Source organism: Lineus longissimus, chromosome 2, assembly GCF_910592395.1.
Source record: "Lineus longissimus chromosome 2, tnLinLong1.2, whole genome shotgun sequence".
Classification (NCBI taxonomy): Eukaryota; Metazoa; Nemertea; class Pilidiophora; order Heteronemertea; family Lineidae; genus Lineus; species Lineus longissimus.
In genome coordinates, this window is record NC_088309.1 from 25,003,525 (window position 1) to 25,029,844 (window position 26,320).

General features: G+C 41.8%; 3 protein-coding genes across 5 annotated transcripts; 1 reads left to right on the top strand and 2 right to left on the bottom strand.

The window, feature by feature from the left end:
• Positions 1-13,307, bottom strand: LOC135483204 (probable peptidylglycine alpha-hydroxylating monooxygenase 1). Of its 3 annotated transcripts, none has more exons than XM_064763863.1 (14): positions 13,210-13,307; positions 10,397-10,521; positions 9,339-9,390; positions 8,967-9,054; positions 8,501-8,625; positions 8,175-8,264; positions 7,757-7,805; positions 5,954-6,018; positions 5,580-5,660; positions 5,360-5,436; positions 5,061-5,114; positions 4,679-4,728; positions 4,249-4,418; positions 1-3,003 (listed from the first exon to the last, which is right to left on the bottom strand). In XM_064763863.1, exons 2-14 carry the CDS (start codon positions 10,502-10,504, stop codon positions 2,786-2,788), a joined length of 1,227 nt encoding a protein of 408 aa, XP_064619933.1. In that variant the 5' UTR covers positions 10,505-10,521; positions 13,210-13,307; the 3' UTR covers positions 1-2,785. The 3 variants fall into 3 exon arrangements, with proteins under 3 accessions (XP_064619933.1, XP_064619934.1, XP_064619932.1); XM_064763864.1 differs by lacking the exons at positions 4,249-4,418; positions 5,954-6,018 and adding exons at positions 4,013-4,182; positions 7,353-7,417; XM_064763862.1 differs by lacking the exon at positions 5,954-6,018 and adding an exon at positions 7,353-7,417.
• A 1,264-nt stretch (positions 13,308-14,571) lies between these two features.
• On the top strand, positions 14,572-16,192 carry LOC135483210 (mitochondrial import inner membrane translocase subunit Tim22-like). The gene is made up of 4 exons (XM_064763871.1): positions 14,572-14,813; positions 15,083-15,273; positions 15,519-15,591; positions 15,704-16,192. The coding sequence occupies exons 1-4, from the start codon at positions 14,588-14,590 to the stop codon at positions 15,781-15,783; spliced, it is 570 nt and encodes a 189-aa protein (XP_064619941.1). The 5' UTR covers positions 14,572-14,587; the 3' UTR covers positions 15,784-16,192.
• A 483-nt stretch (positions 16,193-16,675) lies between these two features.
• On the bottom strand, positions 16,676-25,194 carry LOC135483038 (von Willebrand factor D and EGF domain-containing protein-like). Its single transcript, XM_064763538.1, has 19 exons — positions 24,943-25,194; positions 24,121-24,333; positions 23,738-23,902; positions 23,514-23,576; positions 22,785-23,011; positions 22,421-22,510; positions 21,832-22,230; positions 21,422-21,501; positions 21,172-21,235; positions 20,763-20,999; positions 20,227-20,462; positions 19,721-19,988; positions 19,335-19,493; positions 18,956-19,166; positions 18,483-18,643; positions 17,962-18,207; positions 17,515-17,629; positions 17,169-17,280; positions 16,676-16,989 (listed from the first exon to the last, which is right to left on the bottom strand). Exons 1-19 carry the CDS (start codon positions 25,007-25,009, stop codon positions 16,941-16,943), a joined length of 3,162 nt encoding a protein of 1,053 aa, XP_064619608.1. The 5' UTR covers positions 25,010-25,194; the 3' UTR covers positions 16,676-16,940.
• Positions 25,195-26,320: the final 1,126 nt, after the last annotated feature.

Consider the following 26,320-nt stretch of genomic DNA (forward strand, 5'->3'; position numbering starts at 1 on the left):
TTCGCCAATCATCGTCCAAATATATTGCACAATGGTGTCATCATTTTACACTGTAAATAACATTCACTTACTTACACTCTGACCATAGCAATATACAAGTCGAAGCCCTTTATACAATAGGAATATTTTCTGAAAACATGCTTTTAGCATCAAATTTAGACTCTATGGATTCTTATCGTTATGATAGATCGAATCTCCATGACAGGTGGCTTATAGCTAGGAACTGACCTCATGACTCAGCGGAGCAGCAAGCGATTCTAGTTCCAAGGCAAGCTAGCATTGTGCATTTCACCAAAGACTCTAAACCTGATCCCAATTCAAAAATACATATCACATTTTATTTGTCAAGAAAATAGATGCCTTTTCATCACAACCATGGGCGAAGATTTTCACAATCACTTAGTGAAAAGAAATGGCACAGTCAGAGAGAACTTGCCATCTTTTTTTATGGAACAAGCCTTTAAACGGTGGGTAGTAGTTACATGCATTTCGGTCATGTTATCTGCCAAGCTCGACAACTAGCTTACTTGAGCAAATATGGCGGTTGCACAAAATATATTGATTCGGAATATAAACGATACAACTTTATAATTACATACTGTCGAACATGGCGAGTGATGAGTGTGGCCCACAACTCGTATCTCTATAGCATGGCGAGTGATGAGTGTGGCCTACAACTCGTATCTCTATAGCATGGCGAGTGATGAGTGTGGCCTACAACTCGTATCTCTATAGCATGGCGAGTGATGAGTGTGGCCCACAACTCGTATCTCTATAGCATGGCGAGTGATGAGTGTGGCCCACAACTCGTATCTCTGTAGTAGCGATTCCTAAATGCAGACATTTCAAAAATGTTATTTCGTGACTATTATTAGTTCTAGTTCCTCACTTAGAAATAGAGGTGAAACATTTTCGTTCACCTTTTGTGATAACTTTAATGGTGATACCAAATATTCGTCATGGAAAAACGAACTAAATCGAAACATGGTTTCAATCTTACTCTGTTTCAAATATATTTCCTCCGTGAGCAGCCCACGCGAGAGATACGACACGACAAGACTCAGTCTGGTATCCATGTACATGTAATTGCGAGTTTAAACGAGGTCTCAATTACAACAACTGATGATGGAACATATAACGGTAAACAACGTTTGATACTTATCACGAAATAATATTAGTAGATCACATTGACATTATAAATATTACGCTGTTTTGTCATTTAGATGACACTGTGGTTGGCTCTTTTGTGTGATTTTACGATGAGCAGTCGGTGAGAATTGGTTTCGACTACGTGAAAGGATGGAATAGTCACTATAACATCGCAATATTGTTATTTCATAAATACCTTGGAGACTGTGCGGAACTTTCACGGAACTACAGTTTTCTTACACCGAGTATTCAGTTGATATGGCGGTTAGAGGATTAAAAAAAATATTAAAAAAAACTACCATTTCCTTTGGGTGCATTATATGGCAGTAAATTGCTGTTGTAAGAGAACCATGTTAAAATAAACGTCTTGAATTCCACATGACTGGTTCCTCTTTGACTTCAAACTAGCAGATCAAGACTTACTAAAGACTACGCGTCTTTGTTTATTCCTGACGATGTGTGTATACTTGCACCTCATCATAAGCTCATGATATGCCAAATTCCTAAACGCTACCTTTAAAATAAACTTTTATTGACTGTAAACTAATATTGAGTATTTATTTCATTTGATATGATAAACGCATCACATGCATCAGAGATATGCAAAGAGAAATAGTAGGATAGTGTTACGATATACGAAAACTATTTGTAGGATACTTTTAATTAAATAAGTAATCTTCCCAGACTTTAAAAGGAGTATCATCGGACATATTCACCCAGTCTATCTGCACGAATACAGACTCTTACTAACCGCGTTAAACGAATTATGATAATGTTTCATGGACGACCAGGGAGTCCTCGAAGATTTTGTCAATTATATATAATAGGAAATCAGAAATAGGAAATAGCATAGCGTTGGAGGTATGTCTTCAAAAATTCCTCATTGGCCTTTTACCTCATGGATCTTTCATGTTCATGCTTGATACTTGAGTACTTAGCATCTAATTTCGAGTGGTTCTTCTCACCTCATCTCGAGTGGCTCTTCTCAAATGACTCGCAACTTGGTTCCATGCTTTTCTCATTGTAGCAAGTGTGGCGAAACTAAAAGGTAATACGGCGATGCGAATGTGGGTTTTCGGTCCATTGCCAAAGGTGTACACTTGCGATGCGAATGCGCACAATGGGTTATACATGTAAAGTATGAATAGTGAGTAGTCAACAAATTATTCTTAAAGATTCTCGTTGAATCCATTCAAATTTGATACCAACTGATAAAAGAGAACAATTAAGCCATAGGCAAAAGCAATGATAGTGACAGTGTGTACTCAAAGAAGGGAAGACGATCTATCAGGAACCATGTGTGTAAGGCGTTTGAAAATAACCAAGCAGGTATAAATTGAGTTCACCAGCCGCAGCAATTTGAACATGGCTGCATACAAACGAAAGCGACACGCCGATTGGAGGGGACACTGCTGATAAACTGCTCAAGGGATGGAATATGTTGCACAACCAGAGAGGGGGACTATGATGGTCGATTGTATACTCTAGGGAGTAGAATACAACCAGAATTCGACCAAAGAGATGGCCAGGTTGGTTGATTCTACATGTATTCCCTGCACAACCAGAAGAACTGACTAGAAAAGTCAAGACAGATCGATGTTATCTGCTCAAATCGCCGCGGCTTGACAGGGGGATCCTAATAGTAGTCATCGTCTTCACTTCTGAGGTACTCCTCCAGCTCCAGAAGACGTTCTTTATCAGTCAGGTACTGGTCAAGGTTCTCGTCGTCTATCAAGCTTTCCTCATTGTCCTCAGGGATGTTGTAACTGTCAAGGTAGTCACGGACACCACGTCCCTGGGCTTCCTGTTGGGCCAGTATGGCATTGGGCGTTTCTTTTAGGACTTCAGTTGTACCTGAAATATTTTAAGTGAGATTACGTACATGTTCATGTATATCTGCAGTTGTCATACTAAAGCCGACCATATCATCATCGTTCCAGTTTTTGATGTGGTATCCGTCATTCATGTATTGAAGGAACCTACCCTACCCGCACCTTCTCTGAATCGATATGTAGAATTTTGAAACCGATTTGAAATAGGTAGGTCGCTTTCGTAAGACAAAGTATGAAGGTCAGTGGTGTGATCTAGTCCCGTACTAATTCATCTAATACGTAATACTCGTAAATCATCTTCTATACGTGATACTTGTCCGAAGAGGAATCGGGGAATCGTCATCATTGAACGGGTTGCGAAACTTGTCTGATAGCTGAAGGATCCTTTTTCCCAAAGAACCACGAACAACTAGAGAAACACCAGCATGCGAAGGCAGCGAGGGAGAGAGCACTATAACTCTACTGACTAAAGAACCTGCGGCCTGTAACCATGGATTAGCACAATTACATCTGCAAGCCTTGCCAGATTCTGTGCTAAGCCAAACTCAAACGCAAGCTCTTCCTCCGAAGGATTTTACGAATGAAGGACTTTTCGCCTGTGCATGACAAAGACCGGCTATGCCGTCAAACGCACTCGAGAAGTTGTATCTCATATCCAGTCACCAGTCGGACCAAACTTTTCTGATTCAAGTACAGGCAACCAGGAGGCACTTATGTGGCAATGACATAATAACTGTAACATGACACGATCAGACAAATTCCTGCAAGGCAAATTTTAGGACAGCATGATGGCAAAGTGCGCCACCCGACGCGACAAGCCCAATCGTGAACTGCAAGGATGCATCCCGCAACAAAAAGCTTGATGTTGACAAAGCACAGGTTAGCCTGGAAGACCATTGTGTTTCATTCCCCCTAGATAACTTGCAGAGTATGACAGATGAAGCTGACCCGCCTAAATAGTGAGTCATGCAACATACAAAACCGCCACAACTATAAAACCGTGAATCCATCACCATCATTCCTCAGTATACCTGGAACAATGTTTGCGCTCTCTGGAACAGCGCCTCTGTCAAGACCATCAACTTGGTTCCAATTCCAAAATGGTGGTCCAGGAGTCCAACATTGAAGTTGCTCCGGCAGCTTAGCTCCATTTACGTAGAACATCGTATAGAAATTACACATCTCATCGTGTTGAGTCGATCTTACATGTAAATAAAGAACAATGAAGATTACGAAGTTATAGATTTTAGTGAAGATATTGTAATACCTGGTACGACACTAGCGGTCTTGGGAGCTGCAGCCCGGTCAAGGCCAGCGAATGAGTTCCAGTTCCACTGTGGGGGACCTGCAGTGAAACACGTGTGTTGCTGTGGGAGATTAGTACCGTCGACGTAAAACATCATGTAAAAATTGCACATCTCATCATTTTGGGTCGACCTGGAACAGAAATTGATTGGAGAAATGAACGAGGTTACACCCCCACCCAGAAAAAAAAGGGGTGCCATTCTTCGATATTCCAAAGGTCCTGTTTACTGTTTGGGGATCAGAAGGTGTACTTAAACCTCGCAAACTTGCTGACTGATAGTATGAAGATTTTGTGAGGTTGCATTACGATATTTGCAGGTATCAGTACTAGAATACTGCGGAATGGTTGCCATGTGGAATCAGATTTCAGATAAGAGATCCAGACTTATTACCCAATATAAACAGATTTTTTGTCCTTGTTGACCATCGTGCAACGTGCAGCCTGAAATAGCAAAATACTTTTTTTAAAGAAATCTACGCGTTACCAGTCCCGCAAAAAAAATATCAAGTAACACTTGGACGCTGGAAGAGAGGGCCAGTATGGATTGGGACATTCCAAATTTCCAGGTTTTTCTTGGCACTTTTGAGGGGGCACAACAGAGGAAGAGTTATGACCGACGTTGTGACGAAGTATACGATTAGAAGATGACTGTTAATGAAGATGCGCCTGGTAAGGATAAATTTTGCGTTTGCAATTAAGAATAATTGTTAGGTGGAAGGTCACAGAGCGGTAATTTCTTTGTGACGAATCAAGAAATATGATTAGCATCTTACCAGGATATCACCCTTTTTTACGTCCATACCGGGATTCGTTGTATTGTAGAACATCTGAAATATAAAACGCCATCGGTCTATCACATCATTCCTTAAACAAAGAACGGGCATGATGTTATGTCTAGTCAACAGGTTGAAAATTAATAATGCCACTCGGTCGACTGGGTGTGCATCGCTGCCATTGCCAGTCTGTAATTGTGCTTCACTGATCAGGCACATCGCTCGCAGCCACAGTCAAGACTATAAACAAGGGTTAGCCATCTGTTTTCATGTTGTTGCTTTACTTGGTAAAGTCTTACCTGCGGCAGTTGAGGCGAATGCCTTCCGATCTCGGTCCATTCACCATCACGGACCCGGTAGCCAGAGACGACCGCACCTGGAAAATGGATAGAAGTTGTAACTATCTTTCATATCCCAGAGACCAATGCTATGAACAATATGTTTGAGTTCATAACGACCTTGATTATTCGTCAGAGGTCATATTACAATGCTAACCTAACTTATGAAGATTCTCCTTACCGTGAGTATGGGCGTGCGTCCTGTATGCGAACGGATGGAGGACAATGGGTTCATCATAATCACACGCAGCCTCCATGTAGACTAGAAAAGAATAACATCAATATTGGATGATCATCGCGTACAAGTCCCAAAACCACTGCATATAACTGTGAGGGTGGCCCGATGCCACTCGCAGCGTGTCGCCCACACGTAGCAATCCATCTCCTCTGTCGAACATGCAGTTCTATAGAATGATTTGAATGATTTTAATATGAACAGCCGATAAAATAGGAGCCGATTTATCGTTTAGAACTCCTTGGTATAGATTGGCCTCTTTGTTAATTGCATACTGTGCTCTTACATGAAATCTTAGGAGAAAACTAAGCGGGCACTACCTGTTGATTTGCCTGGTATCATTCCGCCCGTACCAAGGAGATAAACGGCTGCTCTTCTTAACTTCCTACAAACACGACAAGTGAGTCACAACATCAAACATCAAACAAACATCAAACAAACATCAAACAAGGCATCATCGAGAGAAAAGGCAGATTTGGCAATACTGAAATACGACGAAGTACGGTGTGGATTTTATCGACAATGATTTTGAAAATTTCTTCAATTCCCAAGTCAATGATAATGTTTAAAATATTTATACTTTCATGCACGTATATATTATCTGTCATTCGACAGTTGCGCCCACATCAAATACTTATGTATCACACAATCACACCGTACACACCCTGGCAGCTTTTGCAACAGCTGTATCTGTCTATATCTGTCTGTTTCGAATGTCATTATGCCACTATTAACCAAAATTGAATTAACGGATGAGACAATAAATTTCCGTGACTTGCACTGGCATAACTCGTTGAATTCCCTTCCTCATGCAAAGGCACAATTAGTACGCAAGTATTTCCAAAATATCCGAGAAACTGTCATATTAATTTTTCTATGGCAAAAACAGTTAGTTAGTGAAAAGGCCGTCAAAACAAAAAGCAACAACAAGATGAAATCTAGTTGATATAGTTTACCACACGCACATATGCTGAGCAAACTAAAGGGGAATAAATCTCTCGACAGCATGCACAGGTGCAAAATTTAATTGAGAAATGTTGTTTACTAATATTGATGGATGGTCTCTGTTTATTTGGATGCATTACGACTGACGACTGCATCATGAAACGCCAACTTCCCCTAAGCTCAGTCTCGGTTGGCATATTTGACCAGAGATGATTTCCTGCACATATTGTTGTCGCCTGTCACTAACACCTAACCAAACAAGGAATGTTGAAATAAGGCTTCTGTGTATCAAAATTTTGATTGGGAATTATTTGTTTTGTCGGATTGTCGCGTTAAAAACACAAATCATACAATATGAACATGTTCCTATTCCCATGTAAAGGAGATTGCCGTTGCCAAAATGGCATGCATGTCCTTTCCTACGGAATCGCATAAAACAGGTATTGATGGTGACAGACGATTTGTTTTGCAGGCATTCAACATCGTTTTTTCGGTTCGAAGGTTCAAATTCAAGGTTTGTTGGTATATGCTTAGGAGCAAAAGGAGACACACGAATATCACGTATAACACGTTTTAACGCTTGATTTTTTAATTTGCCGCTTGACCACTTGCGACTTCTGATCAAGAGAGTATGTTATTTGAAATGAAAAGCTAGTGAAAAAACACCATGCAAGAACGACATTTAGTTTTCTTTAGGCAGAATATCAAAATAAAACACAACACGAACAACCAACTTAGACGTGACTGTATCATTATATGAATTTTGCGTGGTACCTATAGATCTGGGTGGTAGCTCCCCTCCTGTGACACTGAGGTATACGCCAGCGGTTTTGGAGGCGCTGAAAGCAACCAATCGTGACAACTTATCCTATACTTTGATCAGATTCTAGGGGTTAGTGTGGTGATAATGACCTACACCATGATAGCACTGGTTTGATATTACACATGTTCATGTACATCAAAATATATCGAAACACTGAAACTAGAATTAAACTGACACAGGCACGATGCGAGTGTAAAGGTGCCTTGTTTTATTGTGAATATAGTCAACTGATCCAGATATTAATTGGATTCATGTTTCCAAGCACAGTATAACAGAGAAACTCCCTTTAACACTACTCAGCTAAAAAATTAGATTTGGAACTATTTGCCCTGTTAAGGTATTCTACTTTACTTACGGAGTAGTTGTGGTGTGTAACGTTATTCCAGATGTATCCTTCTGATTTTCTGAAAAAGATGTAATTTGGCATATGTTCTTTAGATGCAAAATGGACACTAAATTGGTTTAAACCAAAGATAATATCTGTACAATAACATCTACGAGTGCAGATTTTCCCCGGCCGCGAGCGCTGAATGTCTCAGGAGATCCTACTTATCACTGATCAATGGCCTTGTTCACAGCGGCATTCATATCATCCTTCATCTACCGGCTTCCACTGGTCTATAAGGTAGTAATTTGTATCGCAAATAACCAACAGGTCTATGACGTTGAAGTGTAATGGTAACGCGTCACTCTAACTTTTTTTAAATCTCACATGCAACTCAACGACACTTTTTATATCAAACAGAAGGAAGTTCTTGGTACATGTAACTTACTAGGTGGTATGAAGTTCCGTACGTCCTTGTAGTGGACCTGTACTACCATGTACTTGACTGATGTATCGCCTCCCACCTTGAAGGCAACATCTGAAAGAAGTAGAATGGCTGAGGTATCCACAATGCAGTTGGCTGTCAGTGAAAGGACTGGCCACTATGTTTCATGTCATTCCAACGGTGTAGTGTCTGATAAACGGGCGCACTAGACACACAAAAATGTAATAAAAAATCGGGAGAATAAGCTTATAAATGTAACTACGTGGTAATTAATTGTAGGGTGATGCATCCATGACCCAGCGTGAAGCATTTCTAATTAAGTTACATACCTTTTGGTAATTGTAGGGGTGGGGCGTCCATAGCCCAGGCATAGATTATCTGTGATCCACTCTTACAGACAGGTCCACGTCCAAAGTCAGATTTTTTGCCTGTTGCAGCCATCTCACCACAATTCCTGTGAAGAAACCACATTACTGATAATATCAATGATGACGAAAATCTCTGCTTACCTCTTATTTAGTTTCTTACACAATTTCTTTCCGAGGTCTTATGCTTCAGAATACAATACTTACATTGTTGTTTAAAATTTTCCCTTTCTCACGAAATCTGTCTAAGACATCTTTTTTACTTTGTTATACAATTCTTGCAAGACTCACTCTTTTTAAGACCCCATTCATTTTGATACACAATTTGCCTAATATATCTATTTAGAATCTCATCAACCACGAGTGAGAAAATGAATAAGATCGTTCTCCGCAAATACCGGTACTTTTATGACCAGTGTATTTTACCCACCATGGTTTCTGCTCATCTCCAGGTTCCTTACATCCATAGAGCAACATATGATGGGCGGTGTTCATATCGGCATGGGGACCGAAACCAGCTGTAGATATGAGAGACACGCAATGTAAAAAACGATGTGTTGTTTTCTATCCAAAGATTAAGTGGGACTTTGATACACGACACTGTTTCATAAGTCTTTTTCTTCAGTTTCAAGAGTGTGACTGATGTCTTTGACTTTTTCGTCAGAGAAGCTTGTGTATGACTAAAGCAAAAAGGTACGAATTAGATAAAGGCGATTTGCTCAGCAGAATGATGTGATGTAGATAGGGTAAATGTAAGCTTAAAACTTGGTGACCTCAGACGTAAAGGCGTTTACCAACTCACTTATGTACAGAAGCTGGTCAATCTTCATTGCGTAACACAGATATGTATCATTCTGAAAAGTGATAATATTGTTTTGTTTACCGAATGGTCACATACATTTACGTCCCACACATGTCAAAACACAGCGCGACGACTCCACACTGCTCAGAAGTGAGACATTTTGAACAAAAACATAAAGACGATGAGATGTATCAACACAGTAGCCGGTTAGTACATACTTTTACTCGAGGCAGTGGAGCAGGTCAGTCAGAACACGAGGAGAAATGAAGGTGACACGGCGCGTTCAGCCAATCAATTTTGCCGCTCACGCAAGACACGGAATCGAACCATTTGACATTTTCAAACCTATCATTCCTTCAACGTTCCTAATATGATTATGAATAATTTACCATTAGCTTTGTAATAGGTATGGGGCTAATAGGGCCAGTATTAAAATCGTACTTATCGAATTAACCGACACTGGTTGATTCTAGTGAAAATGGCAATGTATTTTATATAGCGAGGGAATCGGATGCCCAGTGCTAATCGTCAGCAGGGAGACCAAGTGGTTGCCATGGAAACTCGATGTGATTCTCCCGCTAAGCAAGTGCAAGTTCCTATTGATTTCTAAACCTGTCAACGAAACTGACAACACTTGCTGAATGATCCACCTGAGGAAGTCGTAGGATATCGCGGTAAATATCATGGATTCCATGTATATAGCTTTCACTATCCTTCTATGATTTACATTACGTAACGAAAAGAAGTTGAAATCGAACCTTTGTTGTCAGCTATTCTGCTTTCATCCTTCAGAGTGACCTCTCAACGACATTGTAAGGAATATGGCCAACAGACTGGTTGGACTGCTTGTACTTCTCGATTCTCAATACCCCAATAAAGACTAATCATATGGAATGTTAGGGTGACCATACAAGAAGAATCACACCAAAGGTTTCAGAGAATTCGAAATATAAAGTGTCAGTACATTGTGTGTGCTTTAGTGAAATGGTGATAACCTTGAAATGTATGACCAAATCGTTACAAAAAAAACATTTCTGTCATTATGGTAGAACACTCACAACTTGTGGCTGCACTCCTGGCATCCTCAGCTCCTTATCCATCTTCTCTGCACTGCAGATGGACACGAGGGGCAGCCAAACCAATAGTGCCTTAAAGGCAAGCATCATCGTTGTTGAGGTCTACCCTGAAATAAACAAAATGTGTGTTGACGAAAAGTTTGACAAGCCATTGCTCGGTGGTATTGAACTTGCCTACATTGACAAGAGGAAGCCAGGCATGTACAAATAAGGCTTTCATACAGAATCCGAGACATAGTACGACCTGCGAATTGTAACCAGTAGGAAGCAGAAAACATTTGTTTCCGAGCCTCTCCTGTTCCGCATTATCACATGACTAGCATCTCGGGTGAGCTACTGGTTGCCATTGTTGTCATGTTGCTAACATAAGACAATTCTGTTTGGTCGCGAAGCAAGGGTAAATAAAAAATCTCAACTTTAAAGAAATCTGATTAGCAGTTTGTGCTCCAGCGCCCCAAAGGATGCGGATAATTACGAGTTGACTTTAGTCGTGAGGTTTTCTTCTCCTATAGAAGTGCTTTGCTAACCTGACTCGCCACCAACACTGGTTGATCGATGTTGTAATTCAATGAGCCAAGCAATCCACAACTAGCACTATGATTATTGATTTGTAGCCGACAGTGCACTCGGATAGCCATCATTGCTATACGATGAAGGATATTGCGGTGGAAAGACACTGGGATCGATGATGTACGTATCCTAAGGTCACCGCCGCGTCTTCTAGAGGTAGGAGGAAATATGGCGTCTTTTCGTACGGACAGGGTGCTTGGTTCCAAAAGATCATAAGCTTGGGCAGCGAGTACGAAACACTCCAACCTCGCAGCGCAACCATCAGTATCAACCGATAAATCTAATCGTCCCTTGCGAAAAGTGAGAACAGCTTTATTGTTTGTACGGCAACATTATTAGATTTGGCTATCCCCTTCATTAGCGGCTTGTTGGCGACTACAGCTAGTGGTGTCTCATGGGAATCACATCATTGCGGTTGTGCCGGCCGGGAACTTCGTCCACAGTCATTGATATACAGAAGCCACAAATGTTAGAGTAGTCGGCAGGCCGCGCGACACAGAAACCACAGTCTGCCGAAAGGATTCATTTTCTAGACCACATTGAAAAATTGAGATGCGTGGCTATTAGAGACACGCCTGTACTTTTAGCTTAGATGTATGGTATCTTACTTCAAGATGTTTACTTGACGAGAGCCTTACCTCGTCAAAGCGTCTCCAAGCAACGGGAAAGCTCTATTTATAACCGCTAATAAAGAAATAACATCAAGGATATTACCAATCTTTGAATAGATGGCTGGTATATACGGCTGTTACCATTAACAGTAATAGCTTTGTTGTCCTTCATCTCGATCAGTTCGGCCATCACACGGACTTATTATAGAGGGAGGTCGAAATAAGGGACTTATCTCGGATCCTTGACGTATAACGGATAGAAATGAAAACAAATTCGAAAACTGCCCTCTGCAGAGTTTTATCCACAAACGCATAAGGATCCTTGATAAGTCGCTGTTATATGAAGTCTATCGCAAGCTACTCATGTTTCTTATATTTACTGATCTCCATAACAATTTGAATGCCTTTTCTAAAACCCAACTAAAAAGAACGATGGTACTCAAGATCAGGCTCACGACATTATCTCCTCATATTTCAGAGCTGAAGGTGTAACGTTACTACGGTAACCGAGCAATCAATCGCCATTAATAATGGTAATAATGTCTCAGGTCACGTGCAAAATGAAGAAAAGAATGATTAGAGAACTAAAGGCATTATTGCAGGAAATTGGCATAATTCAAAATCTGTCATCTTCCGACATTCTTTCAACTAGCTTCTCTGAGTCATACACATTATAAGCGAGTGACAGACAACATCATTCCGTGGGTGAGAAAAAAATTCTTTGATGTCAATCAAAATTCCATCCACTTTTTTAGACATCTTGTTCTCATAAACACCTGGCTTGATTTTTCATCTGTCATTGCTTATCTCGAATAGAGTGTTTTTTGTTAATCAATAATTCCCTGTTCTCCTCCACTGTGATACACGCAGGCCCATATATAAAAGTGTGTCATATTTAGGCACAAGGCATTTCAAATTCTAATATTCGAAAAGGGCCAGGTGCATCAACCATTAGTCGAACAACATGCATCCTCTTGGAAACAGGGCCTACCCGTCTTCAAGCATTGAGGGAGTAAGTACGTATCGAGTGAAATGGCGTGATATTGTCAGGATGAACAGCATGATAATAACATGATATACACACTAAACTATTTCCTTATCAATACATAATGTGGGCCGTAATCATCATTGATTACATAACTGATATGATGTAAGCCTATATGAGCGTAATCGCGTTTCCTCAACAAATATAGGCCTCATCAAAACATATACATGTATAGGATTTTGAGTGGCCATGGGCGGGTGGTATCTTAATGCGAAGTCTTGTGACTTGAGCGACTGCGTGAAACCTAACGTTGTTTTGAACAACCAAGCACTGTGCTTGAAGTGGTAGAACCGCTGGGCAAGAATGGCTTGCCATGTGTAGGCATGTCATGTACACGAAATGCAACCAAAAAACCAACTCAGCACAGCAATTTAGGTCAATGATACTATGTTACTAATGATACTAATGATAAATAGAAAACTGTGTATGCGTATATATGAATATTCAGGTTCCCATATGGTACTACCACCACTATTTGGTTTATCATCAGACGTCGCTTTAGGGTAGGCCTATAGGAACATGATATTGACCCATGACCTTCTTGAAACCAAAATAAGGAATAATCTTACCTTTATAGCGTTATAGTTATCACAGGAATGATGTTTGTAATAAATGTATTTTCTATCAAGTGCGCTGCCTAACTGTACTGCTTGATAATGATATTGGACATAACTGTGAGCGCCAAAGCGGTAGTGACGTGCTGCGTTGGCATGGGAACTGTTATGACTATCATGCTGTTTAATTTATCGGATTCCTAAGAGCAAATTCATGAATTATTTATCAGGGTTGACATAATGTCTGCTCAGCCGACAGGCGTGGGTGGATTTGTGCCGTTAAACTTCATCTACCATGTATAGAATAAAAAATCCGCCGGCGAAAGATACTAGTGGGTGTCTCAAATAAGCGTTTTTGACTTTCCGCTAGTTCTGGAGTGTGGGGATACAAAAAATAAGGGACATTGCTTGATGTACCCGCATGATAAACGTAGCAATGATCTACCACTGATTATGTTGTTGAAAACCATTAAAATCAAAATCAGTGCAAATTGATACATTGTACATGCAATATAACTGTAGGTCGAGTCATGGGTATCCACTTAAAATGAAAAAATATAAATAAAAAAAGACATGGGGAATAGGATCCAGAGAGTTGGAATCCGGTTCTTAGGCCTACACCCTTGATTCACTCGTCCTTCCCACTAATGAAGAAAGAGAGGTCTCGAGAGTCGTCATGGTCGTACTAAGCCTCTGCCTGGTAGCAATGAGTCCCAGTCCCAATGACCGAATGCCTGGTCCAAGAACCTGCTGCATGAGCTGAAGGCAAGACAAAGATGGCCTACTGCAGGCAGGGCCGTGTAGGAGCCGGGATGCCCCCCCCCCCCCCCCCCCCCCAAGAAAAACACGTTCACCTCCAACAGTTTTGGCCGAATGATGTCATGGATGTGAGGCGTTCTTTCGCTCAGGTATACAGTAGAATCGAGTTTAAACGACCGGTTCATTATTTGAAATGGGCGGCGAATAAAACATAGGCCTAACGAGTATTATGCTTAATGGCTTAATGGCTTAATTGACGCAGTGGTTTAGGGCAAGAATTGGATTAGACGAGATGGTAAACGGTCAGTTTCACCCTAGGCCTTGTAACCGAACGATTCCAGCTCGGGGTTGCGATTGGACTATTAACGCTGCACTAAATAACACCCCCCCCCCCCCCCCCCCCCAGCTGGTTTACTTGTCTCTGAATATTAGAAACCGGTAATTTAAACCCGATTCAACGTCCCACAGGCATTCAAGTCATTTTTTTCTTCTCTGATGGACTGTGCTCATTTTGCAACTGAAATAGCAAATGAGGTAGTTAGCGACGCGTAAGGCATTTCAAATTTGCCGCGCAAAGTGCACTCTCCAAATTGTGAAGGTACGAAACCTCGCAATGGCGTCCTCCAGCGAGGGCATGGAAGGGCAATCACCGCAAGAAAATGAGCAAAATAAAGCAATTTCAAATGATTTATTCTTCACAGACATGATGGCACGAATTATTGGTGATAAGAAGGTTCCAAGCAACCGTGTTGTGATACCGTCCACCGGCATACCGCAGCAGCCGAAGACTCGAGAAGAGCTGATCATTCACGGTGCTATGGAAAGCTGTACATTTCGCACAGTGCTTAGCTGCGTGCTCGGTGGGTGGGCATGACGCATGTTATCGCTCGCCATGGATTGTCGTGAAGATTTTCAAAGTTATTGCATTACATGCAACATTGTGTAAGGCGACTTCATCCCTTGGATTTATTAGGATACTGACGACAGACCGTTGCCTGGTCGTGTGATTTTATGCCAATTCATGAATTGCCATGGCCATTTGCCCGGCAGTCCCTATGGTCTGTCGCTCGATGTTCTCTAGTCGTGCGATTTGCGATCTGCAATTTTTCATCAATTTTTTGCCTTCCAGGTGGAGCTGTTGGGGCAGCATTTGGTTTATTCACTGCTGGTGTGGATCCTAGTACAGCTGTCGCTCCTGGAAAGGAGACGCCCACAGCCCGTATGGTTATGAAAGAAATGGGCACAAGATCATTCTCTTATGCAAAGAACTTTGCTCTAGTTGGTGCTATGTTTGCTGGTACTGAATGTGTGATAGAATCGGTAGGTATAAAGTACAATGTCCTGTCCAAAAATTTAGGGTCACACAAGAGGATGTTGTTTGAAGTTGGCTGAGCGTATTTGTGAAAAGGTCGTCATCACATCTCTAAAGATTATCTCCAAATTCATTGAACTTGCACCTGGATTGAGGCGAATACTTTTAAACATAAACGATTTAGTATAGGCCTATGCATCGTCATTTCTGGATTGGTAATCTGTGCTGATTACACTGGTAACTTATCTTTCAGTATCGAGGAAAGACAGAGTTGATCAATGGAACAGTCTCTGGGGGAATCGTTGGTGGCGTCATTGGATTGAGAGGTAAGCAAAGATGCAGTGTGGTCTTAAATACCCAGGAGAGGAAAATGAGTCGGTAGCCGGAAGTAACTTGTCAGGCTTAGTGATTGTAATGTAATTTCAATCTCTCTTCCAGCTGGTGTAAAGGCAGGCATATTGGGAGCAGCAGGGTTTGCCGTTTTCTCGACTATCATTGACTACTATATGCGGCACTGAAACAAAGCATACAAATGAACTTTAAAAGCTGATGGTCATGACAAACCTGTGCCAGCAATTTTGCAGAACATCCTGTAATATTGGATTTTTCAGTCGTGTGATGCTGTGATGTTGTAGCCAATCAACCTGAAGAAGGACAATTTTTGGCGCCAGCGTCACAATCTAAAGGGTATGCAATGTTGCTTGGAAGGTACCGAATAGCAACTGCACCACTCCTGTGGCAGAGGTTGCTAGTGACTGAGCCAACATGATGTGCAACAACAAATGCTTTAGGTCTGACCAGCATGATTTAGTGCTAATGCTGTTTGTGTTGAAAGCAATTTGTATATTTGTTTGTGAATGTAAATAGTATCTGTAAACATTGGTAGTGATTTATATGCTCTATGAATAAATTAAGGTTATTATGTCATTGTACTAAAAAAGAGTTTTATATCATCATTAATCTTATTATCTCCATATAACTATCGGACAATAATATCTATATTTTGCTTGGCATAAGGTTGTCTCATTTTAAGACCATGTCCATGTTTGCCACGGCCCAGGTCATTTCAAAACGTATCCATGTTTCAGTAGAGACATGGCATATCCAGTCGAAACACAGTACAACATGTAGAAATATGGCACCGCAGAGAGATGTCACTTCGAGTAGAGACAATACACACCCGGTAGAAACATGGCACACCCTGTAGAATGATAGAACAACCAGTAGAGACATGGCACACCATGTACACATGTCACATCCAGTAGAGACACAGTTCACCATGTTGAGTGATGTCTGGTCGTTTAGTAGAGAGGTGTCACATCCAGAGACATGGCACACCCTTTAGGAAGACGATCAAAATGTCAACCTTAGCTTTAAAACACAAAATCGGACTAAAAAACTTGGCATAATTGACCGTTTATTGTATATCAATCTTTACAAACATGATCGATCGACTCGCAAAGAAAATTTCAGAAGTCGACCTGAATTAGAGATGAAAGTCTGATATAAGTTTTATACGATATGAATTTTTGTCCCAGCAATCAGAACGACGGAAGTCCGCTTCAGTACCCAGAGAGGAGTAGTCTTTCGTCCTTACACCAATAATCATCGCTCTTGCACTAATTTCGTCCAAGCACCTTGTGGACATTGTCCTCGACTGAACTGCCCCTTAGCTCTAAGAAAACTGCTGCATCTTAGTCATTGGCGCTGCAGCAACTTGCGACCTAGAAAACATAGAAGATGTGACGTGGCCTGCAATAACGAATTCGGATACAAAAAGATGAGAACCAATTCAAAGTGATTCCCTCCCGTCCTTCTGTATGATTGTGACATTGTCCTCATAAACTCATTATGGATGAAGCAAGAAGTATTCGCGTAGAGAAATTCGTGTAGTTTTACTTACGGTTTTGAGCAGAGTTTCACCATAAGAACGATGGCGATGATAAGCAAGAGGGCAGCCCCTCCACCAATAGCGCCATATGCCCAGGCAGGAAGGCCAGTGTTTAGCGTACAACCTGAAATGAAAACAACACGTTTCGTACTCAGGTAGTATTTCGCCTCATGTCTTCGTACAACCAGCTAACTTAAACGTTGAAATTGGACAATCGGCAAACGAGCGACTTTTTGTCACTGCAACTTGCAATTGTAATCACTATAATGCACGACCAAACGACCTCTCGTCTGGGACTAAAACTGGTAATCGCTGGGTTCATATTGATCGCAGGTCGTTTTTATGTAACTCAGTATACCTTCGATGTGCATCCACGTTGTGGTGGATTGACTTGGGACACACTTCTGGCACTCGTTATCAGGGTCGAAGTCATCTTTCATAAAGCAAGCATTCTCGACCATACACGTGCCAGGCTGAAGATTCGAAAGCATAGTGTAAGGAAATTAGCGCTTAATGACATTTTCCACGACGGGACAAAATTCGCATTTCATGGCGTAAGGACTGGGCCCTTGACTGTCCTGGGTTGCGACACTAGCGACACCCGGCCCATGTATTCAGGAGCGTTGGCATCAACCTGATTAGACTGACTTCAAGCAGCATCCATACTTTCTTCCGCCAACCAAATCTATTCCTTTGGCGTGTAGGGAACCATGTCGTCACGTTGTGACTATTGTTCTTGCGAAAGTAACTAACAGCCCGATACAAGCTATATGGTCGGGTCGGAGATCTCCGAAGGATGTCTCACCTTGACGGTACAGTAGCCTGTCTCATTGCACTGCTGGCACCTGGAGTCATACTTGACAAACAGAACCTTGTTACTCAACGTCTTCCCATCATTGGTGACTGAGACTAGGAAGCCTTCATTGGCGACGCCAGCGGTTGAGCGCTTCAATCGCGAGACTGGAGTGGGACAGACCACCTCACCAAAATTCTCAAACTGGGCGGGCTTTGTCTCGCGGAGGGCGAACATCAGAGGTTGATTTGTCTCCAACTGAAATATATCGATCGGGCATAAATGTAAATGTTTTGGTCAGGAAAAGTAGTTTAAAAGGTATCTTTTAGTGTTATTTCTACCAGCCTTTATTGGATCTTGTATTCTTGATTGGTTGATAACTTCAATGCATGGATGTCCCTAGTTGTCAAGGAATTTGAATTTCTATTGTTGGCATCACTGTGACTGAGGAGTTTACGGGCGCAGATCCATCTTGGTCGAATTAAAAGTAAATGTATTCCAGTGTGCAGGAGTCAATAGAAAATACAACTTACATCATATGGTTCGAACCTGCAAGACAGTGTAGAGATATCCTGAAAACCTCTTCCATAGACGGGCGTACTTTCACATCGATACTTTCTGATATCGCATCGACCACCGGCCGGGATGAAGTAGGCGTCTGGCGGCTTGGTAGCATCGATGGAACAGTCAATACCTTAAACGTCAAGATAAATCCTGCTGCAACACTTTCTAGTTGGCCTTAATCGCAGATATATTCGTTTTCGTGCGGTATATCATGACACATGCATGGCTTTACCATTAGTTTCGTTTGTTTATCTCTTACCTAATGACTGTCCTCTGTCTTCGTGACGTTTCGGTCATTTACAAGGGTTAGATGGCGACACTATATACTGGGGACTTCGTTGTTTGGATGTGACCAGAACTGCACTGGGGTAACAACCACAGTTATCATGTTGTTCTACAATAAAGTCCCTGTCAGATGAAATTATTCAATAAATGATCATACCCGCCCATCCTTTGTCGCAAACACAGACACCATCGGACACGCATTCGCCTTGGAAGCTGCATTCGTTGATGCACATCGGAATAGGTGGCGGGACAGTGTAGTTGAGGCCGGGGACATCCACCCAAAGTGTAACGTTCTTTCTTATCTCTGCGCTGCATTTCTCCTTTATGTCCTCGATTGCTCCCATGGCAAAGTCTGTGCAGTCACACAACTATGAAAAAATGAACCGTCTTTTAAAATCATTCAGGGTGCCAAAGAGTAAATATTAGTAAAATGACGAAGACGACAGAATATGTCCTCACGTTTGGGATTCATATTGAACATACAGGATCATATTAGAGCAAAGACATTTTACAAATGCAATTATGACGCACGTCACCTTGATATCTTCCATGCACATCTCAATGTCGTGTTCGAGATCCAAGTCGATAGTCAAGTTACTACAGGCTCGGGCTGCCGCCGACCGTTTGATGAAGTCCTCACAGAACTTCTTCGCCTTTGCTTCTGTCCAACCACTTGGTGTAGGCCAGGTAACGTTCTGAAAATAATGCGAATATGACACAGATTTTAGCCAACGAACCTGATTACGGCCGAAAACCAAGCCTAAACTTCGACATCGATCATTCAGCATGTTGATGGTGGGTTATTTTCAAAAAGGACAGTAATTAAGTATCATTTGCTTTAGTTTGCTACTGAGAACTGAGACCGGAAACCAAAAGATTCTCTGGTCAAGAGCGCATAAACGTACCATCAAGTCTTACTTACCATGGGATCAAAATTCTCGTCGAACTCAAATTCAATCGTCCTAGCGTTACCCTGCCACTCTTGCTGGAACTGGTACTGTTTCTCCTTGGTGATATCCTTGCCTATCAGCTCACACAGCTCAACATCATTGGTGAACCGACACTGCAGCCAGTCGTCCCCTCCTTTTGGACCCATACCCTTCTCGCGGATGCAGTTACAATAAGTACTCTGTTCGAAAGGCGTCTTTTGTGGGCTTTGACCGCTGTACAAGCTTTCGTTCGCCCAGACTCTGAAACCAATACCAAACACATCCGTGAGGATTACCCTTTAAACATACACAGGGTTAACATTACATGTATCTTTAACTTTTCGTTAACGAGTCTAATGGGCTTAACTCATTGAGACAATACAAAATTGAAATTATCGCACAACTTGTTTTGAGGAGGCCCACCAGAATAGAGTATCAAATATTCTGTTTTATCAGCCCTAGGCCTACATGTAGCATTTCTGACGTTATGACAGCATACCTCCAGTTCGTATTGAAGTCATTTGGCTGGCCACCTCTGTTTGTCCCACGGCCAGTATAGACGGTTCCATCTCTCAGCATAAGATCGTTTGCAACATTCTTGTCAAAAGTGCCGCACAGTCCTTCCACTTGACCAAAGTCGTCTGGGGAGGGGTACATGTAAACATTCATGAACTCAAGGTACTTGTCACCGTTTGTGAGGATCATGCGCACGAATGCCCCATGAGGGAAATAAATCTGGAATATAGAAGGATGTATTTCTCAATGATACACTGGTGGTGATTAGTAGTTGGGGGCTAATTGTGTTACATCCATTCGATTTGCAATAGTTATAGTTTAGACAAAGGTTGCTTGTAACTCCAGAGAGGCGTCCTTTACACAGCAAGATAACTTCTGAGTGAAAGTGTCCTTGTCCATTTGCCTGGTGTAAAAGAAATGGTTGTCTCGCAAAAAAATTGTGTTTGAAAAAGACGGGGATCGAAAAGAAAAGGTCACGACAACAGCAATAATTTTGTTAATAATTCTTTAATAGGCTACCTCGTATTGTAGCCCATTGTTCAGCGTCAGAAGTCTAAATCCCTCAGTAAATGTAGTGTCCTGTGAGACGACCCTTGTCTTCAGAACGCTCGTCTTCACCACTCGGTCGGTATTGAAGATGGTCACTTCCTGCACGCTGTTACAGCGGTCGACCACGATGACGTCATCTCCAGCCCTGGCTGCGACTGCGCAGTTGCAAGATGCAAATCCGTTGCACTTTTTGTAGAAAGTTCTAACCTGTTGATGAACAAAGAACAATACCTTCAATTGCATAATTGCCTGGATGTGACATCAGTCGCCAAGAAAGATTCGCCAAAACTATATGACATCATTCTGACCAAGCTATTCTCAGAAGCAGAAAGAAAGTGTCCTATAGCGGATAATAATCATTGAAAGTAAATCAGTGTACCTCAAAAGGAAGCGCCTTATGTCGGTAGAAGATGAACTCCCCTTCAAGATAGTTGTTGTAATAACTGCAAAAATGAGAGGAAAAATGTAAAAATCACAAACAACAGCGGACCTAGTAAAGGTAGCTTTCCCGACATATGTGGGCGCGTGATGATTTTTACTCAAGACCGTTTTTAACATTTAGCTCTTTGTCATAGTCCGGAAAGTGTTGCAGCTCTTCTGCAATATTGATCATGAAACGTATGACTTACTGTCCATCAAATGTGAGCATGTGGGGATCATTCTGTGACTTGCAGTATGCCTTCTGGTCGATGAAGTCTTCAGCCGTGATCTGCAGAAGGATAACAAACCAATATGAACAGCATCATTGCTGCCAAATCATCGTTTTACTGAGTGCAGTCTGTTGGTCCCTACAGAAGTTGTAGAAGACGTCGCTACTACCGCATGAAGGCCTGCTTCTTCTAAGCATTTTCCCTCTGCGGTCGTCGTGTGGCGACATCGGCATGCTGCTAAGTGGTTTGGGTCTAAAATGGCACAACCAGGCGGTCCAGAGCCTAAAAGACAAACGCACCACTTCCTGTTTTCGGACTAAGTTGGTTCAGAATCAAAAGAGCGAGGTCAATTTTACTGCATCACTCAATAATGAATATCATAAACAAACCTGATAGTTTTCAAGCTTGTATCCATTCCAGATATTTTGCATATTGGACACGATGGGGATGAATTCCACCTGTCGCATTCTGACCCCGTCATACTTAAAATCTCTTGTCGCCTTGATAGGAATGGCGTGGACGTCGTTCCAGTTGTCCATGTCCAGCTCAATCATACATTTCCCAAACTTAACCTGCGGGATTTTCTTCCCGTTGGGACACCTGAGTGGTCTGTCGTCCGAGTTTGTATTCTCCACCATGACTTCTAATTTACATTGCCTTTTTTTCTGTCCGTTCGATAGACTATTGTAGTAAAGCGAGTTGCACTTGAAAGGAATGGTTGACTTCAGGTAGATGAACTGTTGGCCGTCCGTCTCCGCCAGGCTGACGTTTTTGTAATTGTTCACAATCTGAAACGAATACAGTCAATTACGAAAAAGACGATGTTATCTCATGGTCGTTGTAGCAGTGACTGGGACAGAAATCTATAGACGTCCGATGTGGGTTGTATAAACGCTTTACACAATAAAGACATCTAAAGCAAGCTGTAGCAATTGACACTGCGTCGGCGGCCCGTTCGTCTTCATTGCCGAAACCTACCTCGATTCCCATAAAATAACCAGGACTTTTAACCCAACGTCCAAACTGGTTCGGTTTGTCGTGGAAGCGTGCACGTACGCGGCAGTAAAGCTAGAAAACAATGACGAGAATTTTAACAAGCAAAAAACTGTTTCGAAAGAATACGCCTGCAAATTCGCTGGAAACAGGTGGAGGTCTTGAACTACGCATTGATGACGGCAGTCACATGTTACCCGCTACCAAGTCGGCTTATGCCCAATTTCTTGTCTAAGCTGACGACGTATTAACAAAGAAGAATATTCTATATATTCTATATCTATCAAATGCCGAGATATTAGTAAGGGCTGCGAAACCAGCCTATTACAACTCTCAAAACAAAACCTACCGTCCTTCCCAAGATGGTTTTCCCACCGTGGTTCATATTAGGCTCCTTCAACAGCAAGTGGTTCTTCTCGAGTTCCAGCTCCTCCTTGTTGAGGAGTTGATTCTCAGCGAAATATCCCATCTCGTACACTATCTTACTGTTATTGTTGCTGGATATGTTACACTGGAACTGAAACTCGTCTTCCAACTCGATTATGTTGAGCTGTGGAATTTCCTTTATCTCAGGGGCTGAAGACAAAATTATGTTAAAAACTCAGGTAATGTGTTTTAGCGTTTGGTTTTATTTTCGTGGACGCGTTTGCTCAGGTAAAAGATGTACACACCATATCAAATGAGGCTCTGTCCGTATCTTCGCAGACCGAAACAATATAAAAATTGCATATGCATGACCACAAGGCAGGCTAGAACATCTTCTATATCTGTTTTTATTGGTAACCCACTTTAAACCGAGGGACTGGCCAGCAATAGAAATCACGTGCATCGCGAAAGCAGACGTTTAGGTCTGCTTTTGCAAAGCTTTAGCAGTCTTCTCCCAGACGGCGAAACAGTATTTGCGACGAATTGCGTGAGTGTTCTGCATCTTTGGCAAACCATTAATTTAAGGTAAAAGTATGTACTCACCATCCAAACATTTATTTGACCAATGGCTATTCTGTTACCAACACATTCAGAAAAAGGTGCCAGCACCTGGTACGTACAAATCATTACAAATTATCATTAAAAGACCTACCTCTGTAACACGGTGTATAGCCAGTCTCAGACGACAGGCCAGGCGGACACTTCACTTCAGTCCCTACAAAGATGATGCGATTCTATATCAGCGCCAAAGTGGCACGCGGAGTGGGAGAAAATTCATTTACCAAATTACGATGGTAAAATTTGACATATTAAAGTCAGAGGAACACGATGGAAATGATGGAATGAATAGTTCAAGAGAGGCAAAATTCAAGTTACCTGCACAGTATCCCATGTCACATGTCGTGATGGGGAAGAGTTCATAGACGGCAAAGTCATTGCATCTCTTGACAGTGATGTTAAAGGTCAGTGCACAGCAAGCACTTCCAACTGTGATACAGGCAGGTAGGTCGTGTTCCTGGCCGTCGCGTGGGGGAGTGTCTCCTAGAAAGCAGATGGGGTACATTAAGGTCCGGCTCCGACCAACAGTTCAACATTCGTTGACTGAACACTAAATGACTGTATGTCTTCATTTATTCATTATAATAAGAATAGTTTTATGTTGCTTCATTTTTCCCTTTTTGTTACAACATGGATGTCCTTTTAACATCAATAATGTATAGGTTGATAGAACCTTGAAAGAAAAAAACAACTATATTTACCCTGTAGCCAGATGGGAAACATGGTCCCGCACCTCATCTGGGGCACACACTCCGTGGGCATCTCCCAACCCGCCGGGCTCGTGAACCGGTACCACCCCGGGGACATATACTTGTCGCAAGAAACTTTCAGGGGGTCCGTGGTGTAGTTGATACTCCTCTCTGGCTGGTTTATCTCCTGATGATTACCGGGTAAGCAGGGATCCTGTGACTGAACTGTATGACAAAAAACCATCATACATGTATAGTTGATGTTATCAAAAAGTGATAAAGCTCGCGAATGATCTTCTGGTATCAAGTCAAATGAATAGCAATGCTGGACTGGTTCTTCAAAAGAAACGTTCGCTCTTCGTCAGCCTTATCGTTTTCTTATACAATGGTTCAGCTTTGTTTAACAGGGTAACCTAAGACCGTTTGTCCTTAAGAATCGAAATCTTGCACAACTTCTTGTTCATCTTCTTGTTTTACTTGTTTTGTGCAACGTTATAGAGTTATCGATATGGATAGTCACACTCACTCACTCAAAGTCACTGAAGATGAAGTTGGGGAGACAACCAAAGAAATGCACCGTCGCGGCGCCCGACGCGAGAATATGATCATGCGATGAAAAAGACGCTTTTTGACATTTGCCCATCGATTTAGCCGAAGAAGACGTGTAGAAATGTGCCATAGTCGAGGAATTCCACAGTGCAAAGAATTTCTTCATCATCGACCAACGAGAACAAACGTGAGTGTCGGTTCACCACGGTAAATGAAATTACTAAGGTTATGTCTTTGTATGAACTACTCTGGACTGAATTGACACTCTTTATGGCATTCACTTACCTTCGGTCCCTTGCAGAACACACCATCCCGCCACAACCATTAGAAAAAAGGGCCGAATCCTCGTCATTTTGATGCGACCAGGTTGCTCCCTTGTTTTCGATGAGACGTTGATAAAATATTATGGGCGTTTGAGGTCCAATAGTCGACCCGTGATAAGCGATCCTGGGGTCTCAATCAAATTCATACCTTTTAATCCAAACTAATTCTTTCCGCTGATTTTAATTGAGGGGAATTATCTGATACGATGATAAATCTGACAAGGTGTCTTTCAGAGTAATACCCGGTTCTTGTCGGTCAGATCTGTGGAACATGACACGCTCTTTGATGTCGCTTGAAATATTGTTGTTGTTGTTTTTTGTTTATCTAAAGGGCCGGGGCATCAGTAGCATAGAGACTTCTGGAACAGCGGGTTCATAATCAGAGGTTTGACTCATAAGCTCACAGCCTCTTCGAGAAGAACAACGAACTCTACAGTTTATCCTTTAAATAGGACGCAAACTGATTTTCCCATCGATCGCTAGAGTCGTGAGGGCAATGAAAAAGTCCAATCAGGGAAGGTGCAGTAGCTTGACTGAGATGGACCCCGCTCCCTGATGTGGAGTCCTGTCGGCAAGCGTTAGATGTGACAGAGCAGGTCACAAATTACATGTAGGTGACAGATTTGTGTTTATTATACAGATTATAGTATTTATTACATGCAATCCCACTTGATCTGTAAAGTGGAATAAAATAACAGGATATCAAGCTTTTGACACATAAACCTCTGTAATCTCATTTAGCGATAATTAAGTGATAAATGTAAGTTCCGTAATGCTAATTATCAGGTGATTCGATATAATGTCGTCCTAATTATATCAGTTTAAAAGTATGTTGTTTTGTTTGAAGTCCTCCCAACAAAATCTTGCGACTCATGGGTTTGATACCTATCAAAAAAGAGGAGTGCCGTTGACGACGACTCCTCAGTTTCACTGTCACTCAGAAATGGTCTGATTGACTTCAGTATAGCATTCGATCTGATGGACCAGGCTGGGTAACTACATGTACTAGACTATAATGTACATAACAAGCATCGTTTTCTCCTTATCCAATAATGTCTTATTAAATGTACATCCACAATGTATTAAAAATCGGCAAGTTTCGCAACCCTTGAAAACGATGTACGAATTATCGTGGTGACTTCAATATATTCCTGTGCAAATTCATTGTCAATGATCGAATTTCGTACGTCGTAGGAGAAATGATTTAACGAAAATATTTTTTGCGGACCTTCGTACTTCGCAATTCGTCCACAGCGAGGAAATATAAATCTTCCCAATGATGGTAACGGCGATGTCCGACGTTTAATTGTCATTTCATTCGGTTTATCACAGGTGAGGTA